At 32.3% G+C, this 26581-nt stretch overlaps 2 protein-coding genes across 5 annotated transcripts; one reads left to right on the top strand and one right to left on the bottom strand.

Moving 5' to 3' along the window:
* The first annotated feature begins 4232 nt into the window (after positions 1-4232).
* Positions 4233-7209, top strand: LOC120081209 (RING/U-box superfamily protein). Of its 2 annotated transcripts, none has more exons than XM_039035911.2 (2): positions 4233-5433; positions 6859-7209. In XM_039035911.2, the coding sequence occupies exons 1-2, from the start codon at positions 4701-4703 to the stop codon at positions 6891-6893; spliced, it is 768 nt and encodes a 255-aa protein (XP_038891839.2). In that variant the 5' UTR covers positions 4233-4700; the 3' UTR covers positions 6894-7209. The 2 variants fall into 2 exon arrangements, with proteins under 2 accessions (XP_038891839.2, XP_038891846.2); XM_039035918.2 differs by having other exon boundaries at positions 4438-5433; positions 6862-7025.
* Positions 7017-10657, bottom strand: LOC120081196 (uncharacterized). 3 transcript variants are annotated; one of them, XM_039035895.2, is made up of 5 exons: positions 9883-10657; positions 8841-8950; positions 8387-8758; positions 7628-8230; positions 7017-7503 (listed from the first exon to the last, which is right to left on the bottom strand). In XM_039035895.2, exons 1-5 carry the CDS (start codon positions 10130-10132, stop codon positions 7498-7500), a joined length of 1341 nt encoding a protein of 446 aa, XP_038891823.2. In that variant the 5' UTR covers positions 10133-10657; the 3' UTR covers positions 7017-7497. The 3 variants fall into 3 exon arrangements, with proteins under 3 accessions (XP_038891823.2, XP_038891830.2, XP_090162698.1); XM_039035902.2 differs by having other exon boundaries at positions 8387-8575; positions 9883-10622; XM_090306572.1 differs by lacking the exon at positions 7017-7503 and having other exon boundaries at positions 7550-8230; positions 9883-10625.
* Positions 10658-26581: the final 15924 nt, after the last annotated feature.

The following is a 26581-nucleotide window of genomic DNA, read 5'->3' as shown; positions in this document are numbered from 1 at the left end:
GTAGATTTATCTTTCTGGTATTATATGTCGATGACATACTCATAGCAAGTAATGATGTAGGTTTATTACATGATACTAAGAAGTTTCTCAAAAATAATTTTGAGATAAAAAATCTTGGCAATGCTTCTTTTGTATTAGGAATTGAAATACTATTAAGTCGTTCTCAAGGTATTTTGAGATTGTCACAAAAGAACTATATTGAAAAGATTTTGAGTAGACTTGGTATGAAAGATTGTGTACCAGGAGATACCTCAGTCGATAAAGGTGATAAATTTCATTTAGGTCAATGTCCCAAGACTGCACTCGAGACTAAGAAGATGCAGAAGTTTCCTTATGCATCGGTGGTTGGAAGTCTAATGTATGCTCAAGTATGTACGCGTCTAGATATTGTGTTCATAGTTGGAGTGATACCAATTGAAGAAGTCGAATTCCCGTGAAAGTGTGAACGCCTTGCATTTAGAAATCAGATTTTTAAATAAACAAAAATAGTAAAATAAAACAAGCAATGTAGAATAAACATTTAAAAAAAAACATAACCATGCTAGAAAAGAGGTAAAAGAAGAGAAATCACAACTTACCTCTGTTGATTCCTCTAGCTTTCTTCTTCCACCGTTAGCAACGATCTCGAACTTCTCCAATGTAGATGGACACCATCAACAAAGTTATCTTGTTATTCTCTAGGATATCAAAGAGCTTGGAAGAGTGGTCTCCAAGAACTTTGTGGAGGAAAAGTGTAGAGAATTCTAGAGAGAAGTTAGAGAGAATGGGGACGCTAGGTTTTTAGTAATCATAAAACCCTTGTCCAAAATGGAATATAAGGACATATTTATATGGAAAGGGTTAACTCCTTCACCTAAAATTTCCCTTTATACCCTTAGTGCTAATTAAATAAATGACCATTATTTAATTAATTGACACATTAATTAAATAACCATACATTAAATCCTATTTAATATATATTTAATTAATATAATAAATATCATATATTTATGCTAACCTCCAATCTCCATTATTTCTTAATCAATTAAATAACCATTAATTAATCGATTAAATAACTATATTAAATAATATTTAACATGAGGTTAATTAACATATAAATATCACATATTTATATGTATACATCTCTTTATGAATCCAATTCATATGAATCTAATATTTGAATCTTATTCAAATATATATCTCTTACATAATTGGATTATAGGTCATCTATAATTAACCATTATATATTAATCTCATTAATATAAAATTTTCTCATTTGATTTGAACAATTCAAATCATTCCTCATTACTATCCTTTAGTGAGCTAGCAAGGAAATCTTATGGACCTACAAATTAGAAGCTCCAATGATGTGAAATTAATTGATTAAGCTCATTTAATCCAATTAATCAGTATTCATTAACTATCGATCACTCCATTAAAAACCAATAGTTGCACTTTTCGCACTGTAGATATATTTCTATGTCCATGGATATAACCAATCAAGAGTGATGACCCTTTACAAATGTTCATAACTATAGTTGGGTCAAAATACCATTTTATCCGTGCTGTTACATCTAACTCCTTAAGTACCACTGATTCCTCTAATGAACAAATAGTCCAACTATAAACTAACACCTCTTGGGCCAGTGAGAGCTTGAGGCCTCATTGTTCAAGACCCAGAACAAGCTATTAAGGGAGCAATTTATCTACTTTCCCAAGCAATGGGAATGAATGAATTTCACATCATGTGTAGATGTGTTCCCAGGTTCCTAATCAGACAATTTCCCAAAATGGCGGGCTTATTGAGTTGGCTATTATGGCCATTCTCACCCATACAGAGCAAAGAACTGCCATCATAAACATGAGTTCACAATTTACTCAGGATTAAGGTCACGTCTCCTATGATCATCCTAGTAAAATATTAGTTTCTTCAAGTAATGGTGCTATAAAGAGAAACTAATTATTTCGTGGTCCAGTATATGTATAAACTCCTTTATATAGGATACCCACACTCACATGTCTTTACTTGAACAATATGATTGATATTGTTTGTAACACTTACATCTCATCTTATAATTACAAAGTGGGTCATATCGATAGTGTTATCAGGATAAGGTAACCAACCTTCATCCATTTACTGCAGACCTTTCAGGTTATTACTTGAACATAAACCACCTATATGTCAACCATATACTGTTCAAGTGACATCATATAACCTTAGCTCTTAATTTATTGGATTGAATTGATACTGTCTAAATGTCAAATAAAATTCCTCTGATTTTACTAGATAAATAATTTGTATTAACAAAAACTACAAACCATGAGATACACTAGATTTAGGACATCAATCCCAACAAGGCAGATATTTGAGCAACCTGGAGATGGATCATTGGAAAGCAGCCAAACGGGTTATGAGGTACTTATAGAGAACAAAAGATTATATGTTCACTTATCGAAGATCAGAAGTTTTAGATATCATTGGGTATTCTAATTCCGATTATGATGGATGCCAAGACACTTTGCGATCCACTTCAGGCTATAGTTTCATGTTGGTTGGAGGAGTTGTATCTTGGAAAAGTGTAAAAATACTTATGACTTCTTCTACCATGGTTGTGGAGTTTATAGTATATCATGAGGCATCCAATCATGGAATATGGTTGAGGAATTTTGTCACTGGGCTACAGATAATGGTTGGCATAGAAAGACCACTAAAATTATTTTGTGATAATAAGTCAACAGTAATGTATTCCAACAACAACAGAAGAAATAGGAAGTTAAAACATGTAGACGTGAAGTTTCTGGTTGTTAAAGAAAGAGTTCAAAATGGTCAAATTTCGATAGAACACATAGGAACAAACTCTATGATGCCAGATCCATTGACTAAAGGTTTACTACCTAAAGTTTTTCATGAGCATGTTACTCACATGGGTGTTAGTCACTTTTCTGATTCCATGGTTTAGTAGAAGTTTGTTATTGATGATGTTTTTTGACCTTATTTTGTTTATTTTATGTATAGAATAAAGTTGATGGTTTATGCTTTATTATTTGAACTTGTTTATCATTCATGCGGTTTAGCATAAAGTTTTTAAAAGTGATTTCACTAAGGAATTTGGACCAATTAGAAACCATCATGATTTATATCACTTAGCATGTAGTTTCCATGTTATCCATCCATACTTGATCTATGTCATTGGATGTATTGGAATTGGTGATCAAGGAAGGTTTAGTTACAAGGGCAGTGACGAAAGCCACCTTAATTCTGTGCTAATACAGAAGATGGACCAGATTGAACTAAAGGGGATTCTATTATTGAAACAATCTGTTTATGCCCGCTTAAGGTTTATGTGATTTAGTTTATCCAGTACAGAGACATAACCCAAGTGGGAGATTGATTATATTGGATTAATAATTTATCACATTTGGTTATAATATTAGATTGGATCTTATTATGTGATCCAATTAATTAAAGCCATAGATTCCTAATTGAGTATGGAGCTCATTCCTAATTGATTAAGATTATATGGGAACCCTAATTGAACTAGTATATAAAGAGATCTTAGGGTTATGGTCCCCATATATCAAAACAATAAGCACTCAGTTTTTCTTAAATCTCATCTAGAGAGAGATCCCACTAAGGGCATTCGGAGTTTTGGTTGAGGAAAACTATAGTCATCTTAAAGCTATCGTCATCTCAGCTATCATCAATCTCAATGGAATCCGATATGTTATTTATTCTTGACAATTTGGTGCGAAAGATCCTAGGATTTATCTATTCAATATAGATATAAAGTAATTATGCTAACAGGAGCGAGGAGCGAGAATGAAAGGTAGAATACGAACAAAGGAAACAATTGCAGTTGTGTCTGATGAGAAACAAGAGCAAGGAGTAAGAAGCTAGAAGCAAGAAGTGAGAGGGAGAAGCAAGAGGAAGAATTCAAACAAATTGTGTCCGAAGATGAAAAAGAGGAAGGAGCAAGAAGCAAGAGTCAAACGTGAGAAGCGGGAGCAAAAGTCAGACTCTTGGAGCGTTTTGAGGTCAAATGGATACTTTCACATTAACTAGTATCAACAAAAAATCAGATCATTTTTCATTCGTTTTTTTAACATTAGGCCAAATTTCAATTGGGTTGATCATCCATACAAATTCTCCTATTTATTAGGGTGTTACTAAAGTAGCCTAGAGTTTGATGTTTTAGCAATCAAAACATTGTCCAAAAAAGATCTATATGTGAAAGGTCTTCTATCTCTACAATTTTTAACAACATTTGTTAAAATCATCCCTCCAAAAGCTTCCTCTTCCTCTTCCTCTTGCTCTTGCAGATCCATATCCAAAACTCCATTAAAATCTCACATTCACAACCTAGTAAGACTTCAATGCAAAGGTTTCATTTCTTCAATTGAAACTGCAAAATCATCATAAAACCAATGTTTACACTCTTCACCATTCTCTAAATCTTCTAATTTTCTTTCTTTCTATATCTCTTCAACCACAAAACAGAGCTTCAACAACAAGAACAATAACAAAAACAAGAACAAGAAGAAACTCCAAATCAATTTCCCTTTCTTCCACGAAAACTTGTTTTCAGTCTAATCTGCAAACAAAATCCAATTTACGATAAGGAATAACTTTCCAATCACTTCTCTTTCTCCCCCTTTTCCTATAAAATCCCCTGTTTCTTCCTTTCTCAATTTATCCATACCTTCAATTCGTGTAGAAGATTATGTCGATGCCTCAAAACCCTCGATCTCGAATCGTCATCAATGGCGGTGTTCCCAGGACGACGACGATGCATTACTACTGGTGCCGAATTTGTCGAAGAATCATCAGAATTAGCTTAGGAAACCCTGTAGAAAATTCTATTACTTGCCCCTTTTGCTCCAGAAATCTCCGTCATGAATTGGACGTAGCTAGGGCTAGAAATTTTCCTCGTCTCCCCAGTTTCGCTACCGGAAATCGCACGATTTCCCCTCCGATTATCCCTCGATTCGAAGAAACGGATGAGTCTTGGATCACGCTCCGATTCTCCAGACCACCGGCCAATTCCGGGATTGAGGCGATTCCGAGGGTGAAAATTACAGGGAACCATTTGGAGAAGGATTTGAATTGTGCGATTTGTAAAGAGGAATTTGAAATGGGAGGGGAAGTAAGGGAGTTGCCTTGCAAGCATTTTTACCATTCGGATTGTGTTGTTCCTTGGTTGAGAATTCATAATACTTGCCCTGTTTGTCGGTATACGGTGGAGAATATAGCTGCCGGTGACGACGAGGGGAGTGGGAACGGTATCAATGGCGGAAGGGGTGAGGAAATCAGGGAAGAAGAAGAAGGAGGAGGAGAGGGAAGAGGGAATGGATGGTGGGATTTGGTGTGTTGTTGGTGGCCATTCCGTTTTATCGGCGATTGGGCTCGCCGTCTCCGGTTTGCTGATTCCGGTGATAGTTTCTTCGTCGTTGAACGTAAGATTTTTTTAATTTTGAAGTTTCTTCATTATGGATGAGGTTAGGAAGGGAAAAGAAAAAAAAACATTTAATGATTAGGTGAGATCTATTTTTTGAAAAATATATTTTTTTAAAAAATTTAAAAGTTAAAAGCATCACGTGACATATTTTTACAAGATACGTGTTGACCCCAAACTTTTTTTTTTTATTTTTGATTATTACAATTATTATTATTGGGTTAATTGACATATGTATAGTACATATTTGGTTTCGAGACTTTCAAAATTATAAATTGTCTTATAATTTTTAATTTTTTATTCTTTTTTAAAATTCTTCATGAATATGTTAGATGCAAAATTAAATCTTTATATCATGTTTAGTAATTTACCATAGTTTTTAATATTTATAAAGTTGAATTTTTGGTCAATTTTAAAATAAAAAACAAGTTTTTAAAAGTTATATTTTTTTTTAAAAAAAAAAATTGACTTGATGTTTTAAAACATCGATAGAAAAGTAATAGTAAAATTAAGGATGTTTATAAGCTTAATTTTAAAAAATTAAAAATCAAAATGGTTATCAAACAAGGGCTTTAGAAATTCTCTTACACATAAAATTTAAATTGTTTTTATTTAATAAATCAATTAATTTTTAAAAATTGAAATTTGTCAAAAAAAAATTTATTAACTACAAAAATGAAAGTTTAAAAGACCAATTAGATATTTTGAAAAGTTTATGGACCAAATAGATACAAACTTCAAAATTCATAAACTAAACTTGTAACTTAACTAAAGATTAAAAATCATTTTGGTTTCAGCATCTACTATATTAGAAATATCAATGAACTCGACTTTTCAATTTTAATATTGACATCAGTCTCCGTGTACTTTCTCCTCACTGCTAGTTCATGATTGATTTTTATATAAATTTTTAACATCTATTGACATTTGACCATAAAAATTTTGAAAACACATTCACATATTATATTTCTTTGCATGAAAATTATTATTATTATTTATTATTTAATTAAATTCAATAAAAATTAACTTTGAGAACAAAATTTAAGATTTACTTAAAATACATGAACTAGATTACTAAAATTGAACCAAACCTACAAAATTATTATTTTAACCTTAACCTAATTATTATTTTCTTAAAAAAAAAAAAAAAAAAAGAAAAAGAAAGTGACAGAATTCCATGAAGATCTTTGCACACGACAACTGGATTTAAAATGACAAAACAGACCATCAAAATCAAACCAGTCAACTTAAAAGGACAAAATTGAGCATCAAAATCAAACCAGTCTAGTCAAAACTTAAATCCACAAAAATTAAGTAAACTATAACTCAAAACAGACCAAAATTTTAAATTATCCACTAAAAAATCAAAGTTACAAAATCAAAATATTTAAATATAATGTTAATGTGTACTTGTTGGAGATTGCAGCAGGTTCATGGATGTACTCTTGGCTTGCTAATTAACCCACACCCAGGTAATATCTACTCAATATTTCTTAACCAATTGAATTATGTTCATAATTCAGATTAATATTCGTACGAAATATTAATTACTTTAATGAAAGTCATTTGAAATGAAGCTGTGTATTGTACTAATGAATGTAACAAGCATTTTGCTTCCTTATTCAATTTCTTTCTTGTAATGTAACTAGCAAAATTGCAGACAGTCAAAAGGAACCTTTTTTCAGGACTGTACAGCTTACACCTGAATTAACTAAGAGAAAATATCACACTATATAGTTCCTTTTGAGGTCTGCAATTTCAATCTCTCATTTCATAATTATATTTACTAAAAAGGAGGAGTTGGATCCCTTTGGAAAACAACATCCCTATTTCCTATGTACTTCTGTCTTCTTCTTCTTCTTCAGACTCTATACTGACTTTCTTTGTTTTTGTTTTGAGGGGTGAGAAAAAGACCTGTTTGTTATTACCCTTGTTTGCAGAGGTAGTAGAACCAAAAATGAGTTTCCAATCCGCTCGTATTCTTCAGACGACTGTGTGATGATTATGTAGGCGATAGATGTAAATGTCAAGATTGTAGGAGAGAGCAGCCGAACCCTTGATTTTTTTAATCCTACAAAGATGAGAAAAGGAATTAGTTGTACTTTGATAGATATGAATTAATTGATTCTGTGCTAAGAAATGTGTATACTACATGCTTTCAACTCTATAATCTCAAAAAATATGTCAAAGCTTACATGATCTGGATGTGAAGAATCTTCCTTTCTCTGCCCTGGTTTCGAGCGAAAAGAAAGCTTGGGTTTAGGTAACAGATCAGGGGGCAAAAGCGGTGAAAATGCTATTGGAGATGCACGTGGAGAAGAAACCCAAGGTTTATTAGCTGGAGGAACGATCAGTCTTGTAGACTTTGGATAGGAGATTGGAGGTATTGAATGTTCACGAGGGGCATGTAGAGGAACCATTGAAGGGGTTGGAGAAGAGGTTTCACAATTTGCATGAGATGGAGAATGATTTCCAGATGGTCGTGCAGATCTCGACGGATGTGGGGCACTTGGTAGTTCTACATGATCACTGAGTGCTGGGGCAGACGCTGGAGAAAAACTCGGTGGCATTGCCTTGGAGGGTCTCTTCGGATAAGAAGACAAACTGACACTCTTGACTTCTCCAAAAACAGTATAATCAAGGCCAAGATTTCCTTGAGGAGACGTGTTGATGATTGCAGCCAACTGCTGTAATCTCTGTGACGATATGCGTCCCAATTCTGACGTAATGGAAGCCTGAACAATTACGAGTGGCTGCATCGTTGAGCCAATCTTGTTTGTTATTTGCAAATACACATTCTGTATAACAAGAAAAGAACGAGCAGAATTCAATATCCATTAATCAAACTAACTTAAAATTTCATCTCAACTGATGATCTCAAGTTCTAGAGCTAATATTTGATAAATTCCATCCATAACAGAAAAGATAAATTCAACTTAAATAGGTTATCATACCTCATAAGGCCTCAGACGCAATCCAAACATTAGCTGGCTCTTGAACTTGGCAAAGTTGTCAAGTATTTCGGAAATGGAGTTAGTAAGAGTGAAGTTAAAAACGATCTGGGGAAACTCCCAAATCGAAGCATGTTGAAATGGAATTATAGAAATTCCCCCTGGAAACTTGAGAATTTGGAATGTCGATGGCTGTCCAAAAATCGATGTCGTCAAAGTAAGGTTGGATTCGGAAAGGAAAAGGTCATATAAAGACGATCTCAGCAGACTTAAGGACACTGGATTTATTGGAGTAGTTATGTATTCAGAAAGAAGACCGAAAACCACATAAGTCCTGTTCGACTCACCTAAATCATGCATGGATAGAATGGAAACCTGGTAACATAAATTACAACCCTTAGGCATAAAAGACCTTACTACTAATACTAAATCCAAAAACAATAACAAAGCACAAAACCTTCAAATTTGGAATGTCTAATTCACCATTGATATCAAACTCTAATCTCTTGATGTGAGGGAGAAGCTCGTTCACGGGCTTTTGAAGAACAAAATATACCTGAGCTGTAGCTGTAGAAGAGAACAAAAACTTTCTAAGTAACACATAGTCCCAGAAGATCTAAGTTGAAGCAAAAGCAAAGTCGAACTTCTTGCTGTCCAATAAACTATGGAATTAGCATTCCCGATCCCTCACTAATTGGATTCTAACCAAATAGTTCACAGAAAATCTAAAATTGAAGCAAAAGCAAAGTCTGGTTTTACTGCTATGAAATAAAATATAGAGTAAGTGTTTCATAGTTGATGCCAGGAGGAATGCCCGTTCGATCTACTTGATTGTCCTGAATCCGATTCTACTGGGAATATGATTCCCTAAGCAAAATGGTAAGGAAGGAATATGACGCCTTTACTACTTTCTAAATAGTATAAATTTTGGTTCAAACTTTCTTCCCATGTGGAAACCATATTCCAAACATGGAAGAATGAAACCAGCATCAAGTGAGTGTTGGTTGCAACTTACACTGAATTCACATGACAAACTCTGCAGAATTAGGACTAAGGCACCATATTTTCAAACAATTCTATCAAAATATCAGACAAAATAAAACCCCTCAAGGAAAACCTAAACAAGATAAAAGGAAGAACAAAAAAAACCACCTTAAACCAGGATTAAACTTTGAGAAATGGCCTCTCATGTTAATATTAAAACGAACATCAAAGTAACTATCACAAAATTGTGGGGGAACAAAAATGGTAGATTGATCTAAAGCATAATCATCTTCTGGAAACATCATAGCACTTCCAAATTTCAAATTTCAAGAGACAGAGAGAGAACCCATTACAGAAAACAGAAAGATCATTCAAAAGCATCAGAAAAGCACAAAACCCCCATCAAGAAATTGAAAGAAAAAATCAGAGTAATCAAGAATCAAAGCCGAAACTCCCAAAGGCAAAATAGAAGAAGAAAGAAGAAAAGAGAATTAGGAATCTCGAGACATACATACCACAGAGTTTAATGGTGTCTTTGGCCTCAAACCCTGAATTTCTTTCATGAAGAGGAAGAAGCCAAAAGAATCCAGAGACAAACACCACAAACCCCAAAATCAAAACGAAAAAACACTTGAAATTGAACTCCTTAAAAACTCTATGAAAAGCAATAGAACATTGACCACAAAGAAACCCAGAAGAATCCCCACTTGGAGCCACCTGACGACGCTGCTGCAACGGCAGATTTTGCTCTTCCCCTTTCCCCATTCGCAGAGCATCTGTAACAATCCACCACTGAAAACGAAATCGAACTCTAAAAAACACACTCAAATGCAAAACCCCATGTGGGTTTCTTTGAAAGAGCCAAGAAATCGCACACTGAAATGGAATGGATCGATATTTTTAGGGGAAACCCGACGTGGAAGAGAAGCAAAGGTGAAAGGCAGGCAAAGAGAAGGGTAAAGGGGAAGGGAAGATGAGAATAAAGAGAGAAACCCCACTTGAAGGATTTAAAATAACAACAATTGAAAAAGGCTAAAGAAAAGTTTGTCCACCAAGACTAGCAAATGGAGATCTAATGGAACGCTCAATCACTTCCTCTCTGCAACTTCTTTCTTTACTGTCCATTGAATTGAGAATGAATATTAAAATGGGTTTTTGATTTTTGGGTTTGGCGGAGATTGATGAATGAAGAAGCAAAGGGAAAAGATTGATTACAGGGCAGAAGGGAAATAGAAGAACTTTCGAAAGTGTAACTGTCAGTCGTGAGAAGATTCAACCAAGTTTAAAAATGTCCATGTAGGTCGATAAAAATCTCTACTTTTAGAAAATACAGTATTAAAAAAATATAAAAATATAGGATGATTATTTAAAATGCTAAAATCGTTAGAAAATATTTTCATCTGTTCGTGAGTTGTAGAAGTTTACGTGGTCTATTACTATTATTTGCAATATTTGTAAATAAGTTAACTTATCTTTTTTTATTCGAAAATAATTTAAAATATAGATAAAATGTTGATGTGGTGAGTATTTCTAAAAACTTACATTAAAAGACTGAAGAAAATATTTAAATAAATAAACATTCTATAAGAGGAAGTTAAAAAATATAGTGTTTTTTCAAACTATTGACAAAAATGAGATATATAGAAAAGTATTTTTAAAAATAATTGGGAGTGGAAAGTATTGACAAAAGTACGGTAGTGAAATCGTGTATGGGGTACACGATTACTATGTGGCAAAATTGTGTACGGAGTACACGATTAACGTTTTATTCAGTCAACACCACGTCGGCTAACTTGGTTGACCGGTCGCATGGAGGCTCGTGGACCAAGTCTACGATTGCCATAATGCTTGAAAATGCTTCGGATGAAGAAAATCTTTTGGTAGATTGACTCACAGTGGCAACAACAAGAGAAAATAAGGCAAAGCAGAGGTTTTTCAGATGATGTTTGGACGAAGGAAGATCGAAGTTCTCGGAGGAAGAACGTTTCGGATGGAGGAAGAAGAAGAGCCATGGCGGTTTAATGGAGAAGGAAGTCGTGTACCCAGTACACGAGGTAATCATGTACTGGATACACGATTGCCTCAGTCAACACTGCATAACTGCCACATTGGCAGTCTGCGTGTGCCAGATCAACAGGCACTCGTGTTCGGGTACACGACTTAGAGCTAATTGTGTATCGGGTATACGATTCAGGCGTAACCGTGTATCGGATACATGATTAAAAAACCTATTTTTGTCAATCTTTTCAATCCTACCTTATTTTTGTTAATATATATTAAAATAATATTATTTTTTAAAAAAAAAATTCATTCTGATGTTTATTAATTAAATAAAAATTCAATTCAATTATATGTTGTTACTAATTTTGTTGATTGTTTTACAATATAAAAAAGTTTTATATTCACTCTTCGGATTGAATCTATAGATATATAGAAATAAGGATTAGAAATGTTAAAAGAAATTTAATACCATAAATAGAAATTTCAAGTTTTTTTTAAAAAAAGAATTAGAGATTTAAAATAATCATTAAAGATATGATAATCTAGAAAAAGTTGAGATTAAAAGTGAAAACATATATATATATATACATATATAAAGTTTGCTCCTATTTAAGCTAATTAAACTTGTTGGTTTCATGAGCTAGCATATCTCAAATTGTATGATGTATGAACTATCTATTAAGAGACTAATTAATCTAGTTGTATCGATTTTTAGTCAAAAGTTTCAATTTCATCAAATACATCTAAGATTTAAAATATTAATGTCGCTAGAGATGTAAACGTCTTGATTTTACAAAAATGTCAAATAGAAATATTGATATATTGATGTCTAATATTTACTCGTATATTTTTTTTTTGTACAATAATTGTGGGATGGAGGATTGAACCTACCATCTTTAGGGTGAAAGATCATGTCAATTATCGTTGAACTAAGCTCACTTTAGTAATTGACATTTGTCCGATATAGATCTCATGAAATATTTAAAAACAAATTATCAAATAGTCATTAATCTAATATAAACTCTAATAATACGATAATAATTATTAGTTTGTTGTTTATAATTTTTTATTTATATAAATAATATTAGATGATGTTGATATTTTATTTATATAATCACCAACATATCTATTGAAAGACATCGATATATCCTTGCTGTTTTTCTATTCTAGGCTTTAATCTTATTCCACCATGTACTACAGTTTCTAAACTTTCAAACTTTCTATATATATATACATAAATAGTATAAATACTCATTTCAATATTTGTCCCCATTTAGTAATTATTTAGTTTTTTGTTTTTAATTTTTGAAATTAAACCTATATACAGCCCTTCTGATTCTAAAATTTAGAAACTATTTGGTTTTTTTTTTATTCTTACTTTGTTATCTACTTTTTATCAATATTATCAAAAACCAAGTTAAGTTTTGATTTTTTTTTTTAAATAGTTTCTAAAAACTTGTTTTTGCTTTTGAAATTTGGTTATGAATTTAACTCTTTTACTTAGAAAGATAGAAATCATTGTAAGAAATTGAGAAAAATAGGCTTAACTTTTTAAAATAATAATAATAATAAAATCAAATCGTTACCAAACGAGACCTAAGTTTTTAGTTTTTAAAAAGTATGCTTATAATACTACTCCAACATTTAAATTTTTATATTGTCATCTACTTTCTACAAATGTTTCTAAAAATTAAGTTAAGATTTGAATTAATAAAAAGTAGTTTTTGTTTATACATTTTGACGGGAAATTCAAATGTTTTAGAAAAAAAAGAAACTATAAATATTTTAATTTTGAAGAATTATCAAACACTTCAATTTTTTTAAAATAATTTATTTTCAAAATTAGACACTTAAAAAGTTAAACCAAACACAGTTGTAATCTTATAATGTTTTAATTATATACCTATATATTGAATTATATATTTACTTTAACATATACTATTAACATCAATGGATGAAAGTCTAATATGACATATAAAACTTGGAAGATTATCTTTCATTTTATACTATTGATATCAATTCAAAAACACCAATTCTTCTTTTAGCTTTTCTTATAGTATGGATTTGATTAAAAATAAATACATAAAAAGATGAAATTGAATTAATTTTTAAAATTTCAAAATTTTGGATGAAGTACTTTTAAAGAGAAAAAGAAGTTAAAAGACAACATTTTCTAACTTTTTAGTTTTGTATTTGTTTCTTGAAGGAATGAGATGATAATTAATATGATATTAGAAGTGGGCTTAGCTCATGCAAACTAAATTAATGCTTAAGCAATAAAGAAGTTGATAAACTTAATTAATTAAAGTTCATGAACGTATCATCTTTAGCGAAATTTTTAATTTATAAATTATATCTTTTCATTTAAAAATAGTGACAAACTTCTTGATATTATTTATGTTAAAATTTAAATATCGATAAAGTTTATTCTACACGTATTACATATAAACGATGAGGTACGATCAAATCACAAAATAACTAAAACGATTTAAAAAGTATAGTAGATTTTGAACATTTGGATAAATTCTAATGTAGCTTTGCTTTATCTTAGGTCTATAAGTTTTAAAAAATTTATTGTTTATTAAAATTTTAAAACTATACTTGTTAACTTTGATTTAAAAATATATCATGAAGGCAAATTGTAGGAGTAATAATTTTCGCATAATAGGATGGTACTATAATAATAATAATAATTAAAAAAGAAAAAAAGAAACCTCCTAACTCTTTTGGAAAAAATAAAAATTAATAATCCAAAAAGAATATAAAAATGTGCTTTGTGAAATGGAATAACAACATTTGCAAGTGGTGGCAACTTTTATCCAATCTTGTTTTAAAAGCTTCTTCAATTTCAAAACATTAATTTCTTTATTAATAAAAATAATACATAAGAATTCGAAATAAATTCTAAAAAAAATTTAAAAAACCAATTCTTCCCTTCAAATATACATAATAATCAATGTGCATAATTTCTTTTCCTTCATACTAGTTCAAGATGTAGAACAGAATGCTACAACATTTTTTTTTCTAAAATTCAAGTTATTATTATTATTTTTTTAAAATTATATTTGATCAATTTAAAATATAAGAGAAAAAACAAAGAATTTCTATACTTATTCCAAAGGTTTAAAATATCAATGTCGACGAAAATATCGAGGTCTTTATTTTACCAAAGTTTCGATGGAAATATCGATAAAATATCGATCTCTAGAAAAATTATATAAAAAAATTAAATTAGTAAATAAACATTTTATTATTTCAATAAGTAAACGTGTCTATTATTTATATTGTTTTTTTTTCTTTTTTATGTTTTTGTAGATTTTTATACATTATAATGGAAATATCAATTCACCCCTTACGTTGATATTGAACATATGAAAATGTAAAAATATCGACATATCAATGAAAATTAAAAATGATGCTTATTCCTTTTCCACTACTAATTTTAGCTTTAACATGTATATATAGAGAACAAATTCTTTATCATCATCATTTAGAACTACAAATTTGGTAACATAGTTTGATAGTCCTAAGAGAAAACAAGGAATAAATTTTCCATTCATATTCATAAAACACATTTAATGTCTTTTCCATCATATCATATACCTTATGAATATGATCTATCAATCAATAACTTCCAAGTACAATCAAGATACCATATGATCAATTTTAAAAGATAACCCATTGATTATTTTTCAATAATAAATCATTAGTTGAACCCATGTTAGCATATGTTTTTCCCAACTTCCACTACCCCTAAATTATAAAATGTTATCTTTTTTATTTTTTATTTCTTTTTAACTACTATAAAGTAAAAATATTATAGAATATGCTTTTAGGATTAGTTTAGAAAATTATGCACTTATTCCTACCCTTCACATGGTCTATATTGATGGGTTATTCTCAACCAACAAAAACAACTTTAGAAATTCACTATGCATACAACATTTCTATAATTAAAACAATCTTTTGTTTAAAAAAAAACTTAAAGAATTATAACAAAGTTCATAAAAAAAATGTCTTTTCAAAAGATATGTTTTTTTATTAGTCTTATTTTTTTTGTTTCTATTTTAGTTTTGACAATTCTTCAAATTTGTACCGAGTGACAAATTTAGAAACTTTGTTGACGATACTTTAATTTAGTAAAAATAAATGTAATGAGTGGAATTTGAAAATACAATGATTAAAATATAACTAACTTTAAAGTATAAGGATGAAATGATGTATTTAATTTTTTTTTCTCCTTTTTTTAAGTGTAATTCTATAGATGACTTAATTTGTGAAATAAAATAAGTAGTTTTTTTTCCCTATTAAAGACTCATCCTTGTAAATAATAATCTCCATTAGTAGGGAAGAGAGAGAGAGACCAAAGTGACCTGTTTGATCCCTTTCTCTTTAGTGTAATCCTATGGATGACCTAATTTGTGAAATAAAATAAGTTGTTCTTTCTACTAAAAACTCATTAAATAATAACCTCAATTTGTGCAATAATACCAACTTTAATAAGTTTGGACAAAGCAACCCTCCAAAAAATAATGGGTGAAATTAATATAGGTACAAAAATTATCAAATAAATAAGGGGTTCCGTTGGATAACTATTTTATTTTTGGTATTTAGTTTGAAAAATTAAGTTTCTAAATTTACTTTTACTCTTAAATTTCTATACTGTGTAATATATATTTTTACCAATATTTTCAAAAACCAAACTAAGTTTTAAAAATTTATATGTATATATAGTATTTGAGAACTTATTTTTGTTTTTAGATTTTGACTATGAATTCAAATGTTTCTTCAAAGAAAGAGAAAACCATAGTAAGAAATTTTGAAAAAAATAAGTATACATTTAAAAAACTAACAACTAAAAATAAAATGGTAATCACACGAGATCAAAATAGTTAATTGATTAAATAAATAGATAATTGCAACATAGCTCAACTTGTTAAGACACACGACAAGTTAGATCATTGAATCACCTACCCAGTATGCGGTAGGAACTTAGCAAAATTTAGGGTAATTGGAGGAAATAGCAAAATCGGGAGGGGGTCATTTTGATTTTTGTAAAAAAAAAAAAGAACGAAAATAATAAGATTGTTGGCAAAAGTGTGCCGTACACATGACATCTACTTTTATAATTTCCAAGTTGCCCATAGTATGGTCGAATAACAACTTTTTCGGATACAGTATAATTGATATACCATAGATCAATTCTCATTAAAAATACAATGTAAATGGGGACGTCAGATGTGAGATTCCAACTTAGGGATTTAAGAGATAAAGGTGCAAGATTTTTCACTCATTTTGAAATCTGAATTGATGGATTCATATCATATTTGATTTGATTTAACCACTTTTTGAAAATATTCCGAATTAATCAATCTTTAATTTATTTATTACAATTTTGATTTTAATTTATAATATATCTTTAGATTTTACATTATTTTATTAATTTTTTATTATTTTAAAATTGGATTAAAATATTTTATTATCATTACGATGTTACTTATTATTTTATACATATTATCATCCAACAATCTATATATTTCATTTGAATTTAATCATTTTCTGTATTTTTGTAATCACCTTTTATTCATTTTCATTCTATTTCAACGTCTGGCACTTCTTTATGGCGTTGATTCCTCACATTAGTAGTTTACATTATTATTATATGATATTGTTGAATTTTGTTTTTGGTTTAAACTGTTTTAGGATTTTTTTTTTCTTAATGACGTTATCTACACAATGTTTTTTGCATCTATAATCAATGTATATATTTCTAAATTACTTTACTATTTTTCTTGTTGGATTACATGTGTCATGATCTAGAATTACATTGTATTTGTTCATATTCAACGGTATGTACAATTATTCATTTTGGAATATCATAAACTTTTTAAATTGTTAATATAGTATTACCTAGTAACTATAATCAATATATATGTTTATAAATAAATTCACTATTTATCATGTTAGACGGCATGTGTTATGTCCTAGACTTGCACTGTATTTGTTGACATTTAACGGTATGTACAATCATTAATTTTGAAAAATCTAAAACTTCTAAGATTTTTAATACGTTCTTTGTGAAACATTAAGATAGCTTTTCACTAACTTATGGTCTCAGTTTAGTGTAACGAGTTTGTTAGGTTTCTTTACTTCGGCTGATGCGCTTTAAATTTAAGTGTTATTGTTGTTAGTATGCCTTAATTTATACATGTAATTGGGAAATTGATAGTTTATCCATAATCAATCAAATGCGGTGTAATATTGTGTTATTGATTTTCAATTATTTTTGGTCTCAGACGTTACAAATACAGTGTATTTCATATTTTAGTCATTTTTCCATCTGTTAAACCATTTAATAATTGTTCCATTTTCCAGGATATTTTCATAACTTAAGTATACATAACACAAAAAGTGATTCATCAAGATATTGTATTACTAACAGTTAAAGGAAATCAGACTGCCTTATAGAATAACTGGTTGAAAGAGATATAGTTTCTAGCATTATCACACTTGTCCTAAACAATTCTATTGAACCCAAAACCATGGTCTTTTACAAACCAAACTTCCTATTAACTAACAAACTCAAGATATTTAGTTTCAAATTTTTCAGTCAGTCACCACACTATCCTGGTTGGTTGAGGTGCAAATTAAATAATGGCCTATTTGGAGGTGTATTTTCATCTTTTGGTTTGGCTGGTTGTATTCTTCCTCTTGTCGTGTCTATCCATACCCCTTGTTACTGGCTTTTCATCAGTAGGTTTCTGCATTTTAACTCTTATTTCCTTTGGCTTTGCTTTCCATGCTTCCTTTTCGTTTGTCATCTTTATCAATTCTGCTTTATTCGTGTTCAGCTAACAAAAATTAGTAAACACTAATTAGTTGTAATAAGTAATAAATTGATAAAATCATTTATTCTTACGTGCTTTAGTATGACCCTTGTAGCAGGATTATTCTAGTCAATATTGGGCAACTTATCATCCATGTCCAATTTCCTGTTTACCTTTTAGTTATCATGCAAGAAAGAACATTTTTTAGTCATGTAAATATCACAAGAATTACAATTATATTAGGTTGATAAGCTTATCATCTGGGTCTTCGGGATGTCCTTTTTACTTGTGCACCATGATGATCATTGATATATGCCATGAAATGCATGTTTTTAGGCTCTTATTTGTGTATTTTTATTTGAAAAAATGTGTTCTTGCATGTGTTTTCCCTCTAAAGTTAGTTTTAAATCTCTTCAATAGGCGAGGAAGGCCTTAATTTTTATTGCAAAGATATTTGTTGTTTTTGGGCTGATTTCGTTGGTTTTGGCAGGTTTTTGGCCATTTCTAGAGGCAATGTGGCTGGCGATGTGACTGCATTAGCGTACCCTAATTTTTCAGATTTTTTCTTGTAAACCTTTTTAAGTACAAAATTCAGCCCTTCCCAATTGTTTTGGGGCCTATATAAGGCAATGAAGACCTTCACTTCAAGATAGCTCGCCGTTCCCCAAAAGTCACCACGTTTTCCCTTGTTGTTCTATCATCTTCCAGCACTCTTTTGGACAAACTTTCAACCTCTCAAGTCAGTAGCCTTATGAACGAAGGTTCCTCCAAGGTGTAACAGCTCTAGGTTTATCACCTCGTGAAAACGTGTGGTAAAGCAGGATTCCACCTTGAAAAAAGGGAATCTTCTTAGCGAAAGACTAGAGGTTGAGAGTTTGCCCAAAGATCCCCCTCGAGATTGCACTTTCTTTCCAACATTTCTATTTCATTCGTTCATTTAGTTATTTAATTTTTTCACTCAAACGTTAACTTGTAGTTATGGTTTATGATTCAATAAATATGTTTATTCTATCATCTACCATGAGCTAAGTTCTCCTAGCGATTCAAAATGTGGATGCCCTAGGGTTATTATGGCTTAAGTAATGTTGCACTCGCATCAACTTGAATTGTACATTCCCTTTGTTGAAATTAATTTTAGAATTAGTAAATTGAACTCGCCACTTAATTTATCAATCTAGTGGAGTTTTAGTATTGAGAAGGGTGGAGTGTAAATATCTCACAATGGGATATGGGACTAAGAGCCTAGGAATAGGAGGGTTATGTCATCTTAGGAATAAGGGACACCATAAGATAAAGAAATTGAGCTTTAATTACTTAGGATTCAACTACCCATGGGAATATTTGGTGGTAGATGCTTAGAACCCCTAAAGAAACTGGACACCAAACCGAATAATGATTTATGCCCATGCACACTTCACTGTCTTAATGTGATGCGGCCGCATCATTTGTAACATAGAACCCAAAAAGCTAAAACATTGTTTGCCCATATTCGATTATTGTTATTTAGCTTCTTAGATTCCTTCATTAATTCCAACTCAATCTATTACTTGGTTACCTCAATCACGTTAATTCATAGCCATCATTAATTTTAAAAGTAAGCTAGTCCTGTGAGATTTGACACTTGAAATACTTCGAGTTTATTACTTCATTGAAAGTATATGCTTGCACTTAAACCCTAGTCATTCTCATTTTCATCACTCATACACATTTGGTCGATCAAGTTTTTGGCGTCGTTCTCGAGGACTAGTGGAATTTTCTGTCACTTGTTGATTGTGATTGATCAACGCGATCGCATTCACTCTGTTTTAGGAAAAATCTAACTCCTTTGTATTATTGTTTGTTTTGCAAGGAGAAATTGGTGCATGAGAAGAAGGCCTTGCTCTTTTCAACCAGATCTTGAAATAGAAAGGACTTTTCGCCACTGGAGACAAGAACAAAGACGAAAGCGTCAGGAGCAGAAAAAGTTGCGCGCACAAGAGAATCTTGCTGAAGTTGCGTTTGTGCGACTGATAGCTCTAAAAAAGAACTATAATTCCTAGCTTAATTTAGGCTCATAGTGAATTTTACATGTTAATTATGCTATATTGTAGGTATTGAATGTCGAAGAGGTAGAATCGAGCATTTAGAGTCAAACGGGGTTAATTTGAAGTAATTTAGAGGTAATTTGAACATTTTGACTTCAAAAAAAGAGAAATGACTAAAGTGCCCCTGATTGAAGCGTCGTAACCCTTGCTTAATGCTGGTAATTGCATTGAAAGCATGCTCAATTCAGTAACAATAGGTTTTAGTTTGAATTATGGCATGATTTCTAGGCTATCTAGGATCACCTAATTGATAAAAAAACCTAAAGATTGGAATTGAATTAGGATAGAATTGGTCATTCTTGCTTAATGCCTTAATCAATCTATGAAAGCAATGCAATTGACTAAGTAAATTGTCTTTGTAACGAGCTTAGTTAATTTAGGGATTAACGACATGTTGATCCTCATTAGGGAGTTTGTATGAGTTGTCCCTACATTCGATTAGGCTTAAGAAATAGTTAATTCAAGCATGTTTTCAAAATTAATTGATGATTAAATTCATAGAAAATCCTACAATCTCTTAATCGGCGAAGATAATCTTGTGTTTGATATCTCTCTTTCTCAATCTATCTTACTTTTCCGCATTTTAATTTCTGCATTTAGTTTTCTTATCAATCAAACCAAAACCTCAGTGTTTACTACTTTCCACAATCAAATTTAGCTTTAGAGAGATTTAATTCTTGGCCTTAATGTGGTTCGACCCCATGCTTGCAGCTTGTGCTACCTAGTAGTATAAGTAATAGTTCGGTGATTACAAATATTTTTCTTTAGGTTTGGGTTTATTGACGACATAAACTCACCCTTACCAAAGTGGCGCGGTTGTCGGGGAGGCAAGCTAATTAATCTCAATTTGACTTGTAAATATTAAAAATGCCAAAATTAATTTTCTTCTTATTGTGTCTACTTGTTTGATCATGGTAGATGATTTGAACATTTATTATGCACTTCTTGCGAGGTGAGTGGCTCAGCAAAGAGAAGAACAGGTAAGATAATTTAGTGAGCTTAGAAATCAAATATATGAACTAACCTCTCTTGTTCAAGTTTTAGCCACTAGGAAATGGTAGGAGCTTGAGACATATCGAGTCTGTTTATTTGAAGGTCATTTGTCTGAAGCATGTCCCTAGCTTTTGCGCGGTCTTGTGCACGATACCTATTTCCTTTGGGAGATGCCTAGCCCGAGCTGGACGTCAATGGATGCTTCTTTTGCCAATTAAGGAATTTCATTGGAAGATTTGGTTAGGGAACTTTCTAACAACTCATGTGAGTTTGTGTAGGAAACCCCCTATAATCATCAGGAATTCTGAAGTTACCAGCATGATAGCTTCTATTCCGAAACTGAGGCTAGAACTGAATTTTTGAGTCTGAGTGATCTTGTTGCTTAGATCACTTAATCAGTTGGGAGACTTGAAGAATCTTTGGTGCATCTATCTTCTGAGAGTACCAGGATGGGCAGAGAGTTGACCGACATCGACCACCCTGTTGAATAGCTGGTTCCTTATACTTTAGGTCAAGGTAAGATATTGGGTTCTTTAATGTATGAACTTGCTAATGGTTCTTTTGAGTGTGAGTAGGAGTCTATTGAGTCTCAACTAGAGATTCAAGCCCTCATGCCAGTTGAGGTTCATCTTATCCTCAACTTGCACATTCTGTGCTAACATTGGAGAGTCATTGAAGCTTCTCATCATCTGTGGCACCGAGGCCGACCTTATTAAAAAAACTCCTCTGGATCGATGATGATGAATATGTTTATCCTCTGCCATGCCAAGAACAAGTCTGTGAGGTTAAGTATGAGTCTGAACTTCATTTCAAGGAGCATCAGGTAAAAGAGTTAGACGCTACCAAGCCTCATCTTGTTCTTTCCTTTAGCTCCTCCTTTGATATTGCACATTTCTCCTTTTACCTCACGAGTCCGAGTTTTTATTTTCAGTTGAGTCGGTCGAGTCTGCATTTACTTTTCCAATAACGAAAAAAATTCAAAAATATTTATAACTCTGGAACCCTTGAATGCTTCAAAAGCTCACTCCCATTGAGCAGCTTCGTGGATTCAAAGAAGAAAAGGCCCGAGAAATATGAGAATTTATTTGTACATTGATAGAAAAATAACGTTGATCAACCGACATTAAAAATTTACCCTTCCTAGAGGAAGCCAGGTGAAAAAAATTTACTTGCTTTCTTTTATTGCTTTCTTAGCTTAGTTTTTGTTTTTGTTTTTTAGGTTCCTTTCCTTGATCCTTAAAAAAAAAAAAAAAAAAAAAAAAAAAGAAGAAGAAGAAGAAAATGAAGAAGAAGAAGAAGAAGAATCAGATGAAGTCACCTTACTACCTCACCTAGAAAATTGTGCACGAACATGCCTACAGGGGAAGTTTTCTATTCCCTTGTCTTTATCATCATTAGACTTAGATTAGAGATACATTAGGGACAAGTATTAATTTAAGTTGGGGGTGGTGGTTATATATACATGTATGGCAAGTCCTTGACCACTTGAGCTCGGACTTTGTGGTTGAGCTGCTGATATGATTTTTGTGATGCATGTATTGTGATGATGACTTTCTGTGATAGGTTTTAGATAACTCTCTATTCACTTTGTTTAGGATTCACAAAAATGTATGCATGATTTTGGGCTAAATTTAAATTTTTTTCTTGATTTCCTTGCATATTTTGAGCACATAACGATCTTATTTGTGGTTTTGAATGCTTAGGACTGGGTTATTTGGTCCATATACTTGTTGTCACCCCAGTTGATAGTTGTTAAGTAACTAAAGCTCAACTTAGTAATGCATGCTTAGGTTTTTGCTAAACTCTTGTTTTGTAAAGCAAAAGCCGGTTGTATGCTAAATAAAAGGCAAACATGTTGTGGAGTAAAAGTTGAAGGATCTCGTTGAATTGAAGGGAACCTTGAGCGGAAGCGGTATCGTCCCAATTTCCATTTTTTATATAATGTATTTTTTACAGAAAAGAAAGAACAAGATATGCATTTACATAAATTACAACATGCTAAGTTAAAAAGAAACTTAGGGTTTCAAAAACCCTTACCTTTGAAGACTTTCTTCAAGAATCCCTCGATCAATATACGAACACTACTATAATGATTTCCTCGGTATTCTCAGGCAGAGAACCCAGGAGTAGTGGACTCTGGCTATTTTGGGATGAGAGAAAAATTTGAGTAGAGAGGAGGAAAAGATTGGAGATTGTTCACCAATATTAAAAAAAAACCTTACAGAACAACCTCTTGAAGGAAAGAGAACACGAAGATTTTCATGAGCAGTGGAAGGGTCTTTTCAAATTTCATTTGTATATGAACTTTACAATTACAATTACAAACAGAAACATACGATTATGTGAAATACAAAAATTACAGCATGCTATACAAAAGATCAAGAACAAGAGCAACATACTTTTGTAGACTCATCTTCAAGTTCCTTGATCACGAACGCTCAATCACAGCAACACAACAACACACAAACGTTTGTCCAACATGACCGCTCCACTGTACGATCACTACGCACTCGAACTAAGCGATCGCCAAGGTCATGAACACTGCGAACACCATGAACGGCCTCCACAGAACCTCGACAGTGTCGAGTTGAGTATGACACCATCAAGAAGGTTACCTTGGTATTCTTGGTGTGAAAATCCAGAGGGTGGGCTCTATATGGACTTGGTTTGAGGCAGAAAACTGGAGGAGCCACAATTGTGTAAACGATTGAGTAGGTGGGAGATGGAAGAACCTATCGTATAGGTCGATGCCCAATCATTTAGGAAAAGCTATGTGATCATCTAGCAAAAGCTATGCGATCGTTTAGTTCATCGCTTAGCTGAGTGTCTATCGTGTAAGAATACTCCACGATCGTTTAGCTAACTCCAAATTGTTGCTTAATAAATCTAATTTACTTGACAACTACTCCGTGAGAATTTCCAAGAATAGAAATCTCAAATTAACAACTTATCAAAATTAGGAAAACATTTTTTCCTTTCATCTCATGGTTACCATGAAACCACCAATAACCTCCCACTTAATTGATTATTAGAGAAAAAGAGATAATTATCCAATAATTAATATTATTATAAATATAAATGATAACTAACTTACCATAATATATTTATAACCTATAGTTTTAATATTTTATCTCGTGAAACATATAAACCATAACTATTTTTCTATTCCATGGCTCTTAATGTAAATCTCACGTACATTAATCCTTCACTTGATGTATCTCATACACTATACCGGTCATATCATATCTAATCTAATTAGCTCTTGCCAATTTGAACATTTCAAATCAATACCTAGAATTGATCCTCAACTTGAATCCATTGAGCTACCAAGGGGACCTTATGAACGTATAGCTCGAAGCTCCAACTGTACGTGAATAACTAACTAAACTCTTTAGTCATGGGATCCACCATCCGTTAACTACCAGGAACTCCACTAAAGACCGAAAACTGAACTCTCCTTACCACAGATATATTATGTGTCCATCTTAACCAATCAACGGTGCGACAACCCTTCATAGATCACTTGTAAGTACAGCTCGACCAATAACCGTTATTCCCTTGTAGTAACATCTAACTCCTTAAGTACCATTGATCCCTCTAATGAACATAAGCCATAGTCCTACTATGACTGCGTCCTCTCTTCCAAAGAGAAGCTGTGGCCACTATATTAAAGCCCCGAAATCAGCCCTTACGGGAGCAATCTATCTACTTATCCATACTTCGGGGAATGAGTGAATTTCATCTTGTGTAATTGAGTTCTTAGCTCCCAAATCAGACAAGTCCCTAAAAAGGTAGGTATATTGAGTTGGCAATCTGGCCATTCTTACCCATACTAATCAAAGGATCACCTTCAAAGGCAGAAGTTCCCAAAACACTCATGATTGAGGTCGTGTCACCGATGATCGTTTAGGTGAGATGTAAGTCTCTTGTATCAACAGCGTTATATACAGAGTCTAGTCATCTCGTGGTTCGGTCTTATACAAACTCTTTGTATAGGACACCCCCGCTCGCATGTTTCCACATGAATGGTCAGGATCTACCATCTGTAGTAGTTTACAACACTTGCAAATCTTTATAAAGCGGGCCGTATCTGTAGTGTCACAAGGATCAGTGATGCGTGTTTTTATGCGATGAAATAATGGTAAGGATTGCATTGGTGGAAAATGCGTTGAGCATGCAAGTTTTCTCAGTAAAATTCAAGTATAAATCCTACTGAGTTGCTTGGTAAGCCCAAGGTCGAACACAGGGACTAAGAAAAATCATATGCGGTGGTAATTTTTAGATAACTTTGCGGTAACAATTAAATCAATGGTTTGGTTGGTTTTTTGTTTAAGGTATAAAAAGTATGCGACAGATTTGAGAAGGCCTTTACCTAGCATTTCCCGAGAATGCATTTAAGCTATGCGATCACGCTACACTCATGTGACAGCAAATCATTTTCCAATGCAAATGCGATGGCATCCTAATTTTAGGATGCATGCAATGAATGCGATAATGTCTATAGAGCTTATTGCTAAGTCTCTACTTCTTGCCTATACGATGATGCGAGATGCATACAAGGACAAAGTGACCGCATACAATCATAACCTATCTCTAGGGTGTATGCGATGAGTTAATAGCAAACATAGCTTACTCCTAAGCTTCTATCTCTTGATTATGTGTTTCTAATCTGACTCTCTCGAGCCTAGATTATAATCCGACTTTTTCAAGCCTAGATTCTATCCTTAGACTACCCTCCCAAGTATCTCTAATGGACGAATGATGCATACATAATACAAGATAATCACATAGAATGAAGATCCCAAGTTATGCTTGCTAAGTGCTTCTGAACCCATTCGACAGGTTTAGCTACTCATGCGTAATGTACAGAGAGTGAAAAAATATGTAGATGAAATTTCCATTTCTATAAATAAGTTCAGAGTACAAAATGACAATGGAAAATAAGGATAGAGAGCCTGGTAGCAATTCCTTGCTTCCCAAGGCTTTTACACTGTTATCTCTATTCTGCTAAAAAGATGTTCTTGCTTCCGCAATAGTTGGCCCTCTCTCTGATCTCGACGCTCCCGGTACTCTTTCGAGTTCACCGAGATGATCTCTCGGTATAATCTCCCTTCATTTGCTTCCGCCTTGTAAGTAAAAGAAAAATATGAACCAGGCTACTTCTATCTATATGGTAAATTCTGTAAACTGAGCGAACTCTTTCACTGAAGGTGGCCTTCGGTATTTATAGAGCTCCAGGGTGAAAGACTTCTTCTCTCTTATGATTGCACTGATAGGATGGAATTAATTCTCTGTCTGATGCGCCAAAT

This window comes from Benincasa hispida, chromosome 1 (assembly GCF_027475165.1).
Source record: "Benincasa hispida cultivar pf3 chromosome 1, pf3_genome.v1.1, whole genome shotgun sequence".
In the NCBI taxonomy this organism is placed as follows: Eukaryota; Viridiplantae; Streptophyta; class Magnoliopsida; order Cucurbitales; family Cucurbitaceae; genus Benincasa; species Benincasa hispida.
This window is presented reverse-complemented; position numbering and strand designations above follow the sequence as displayed.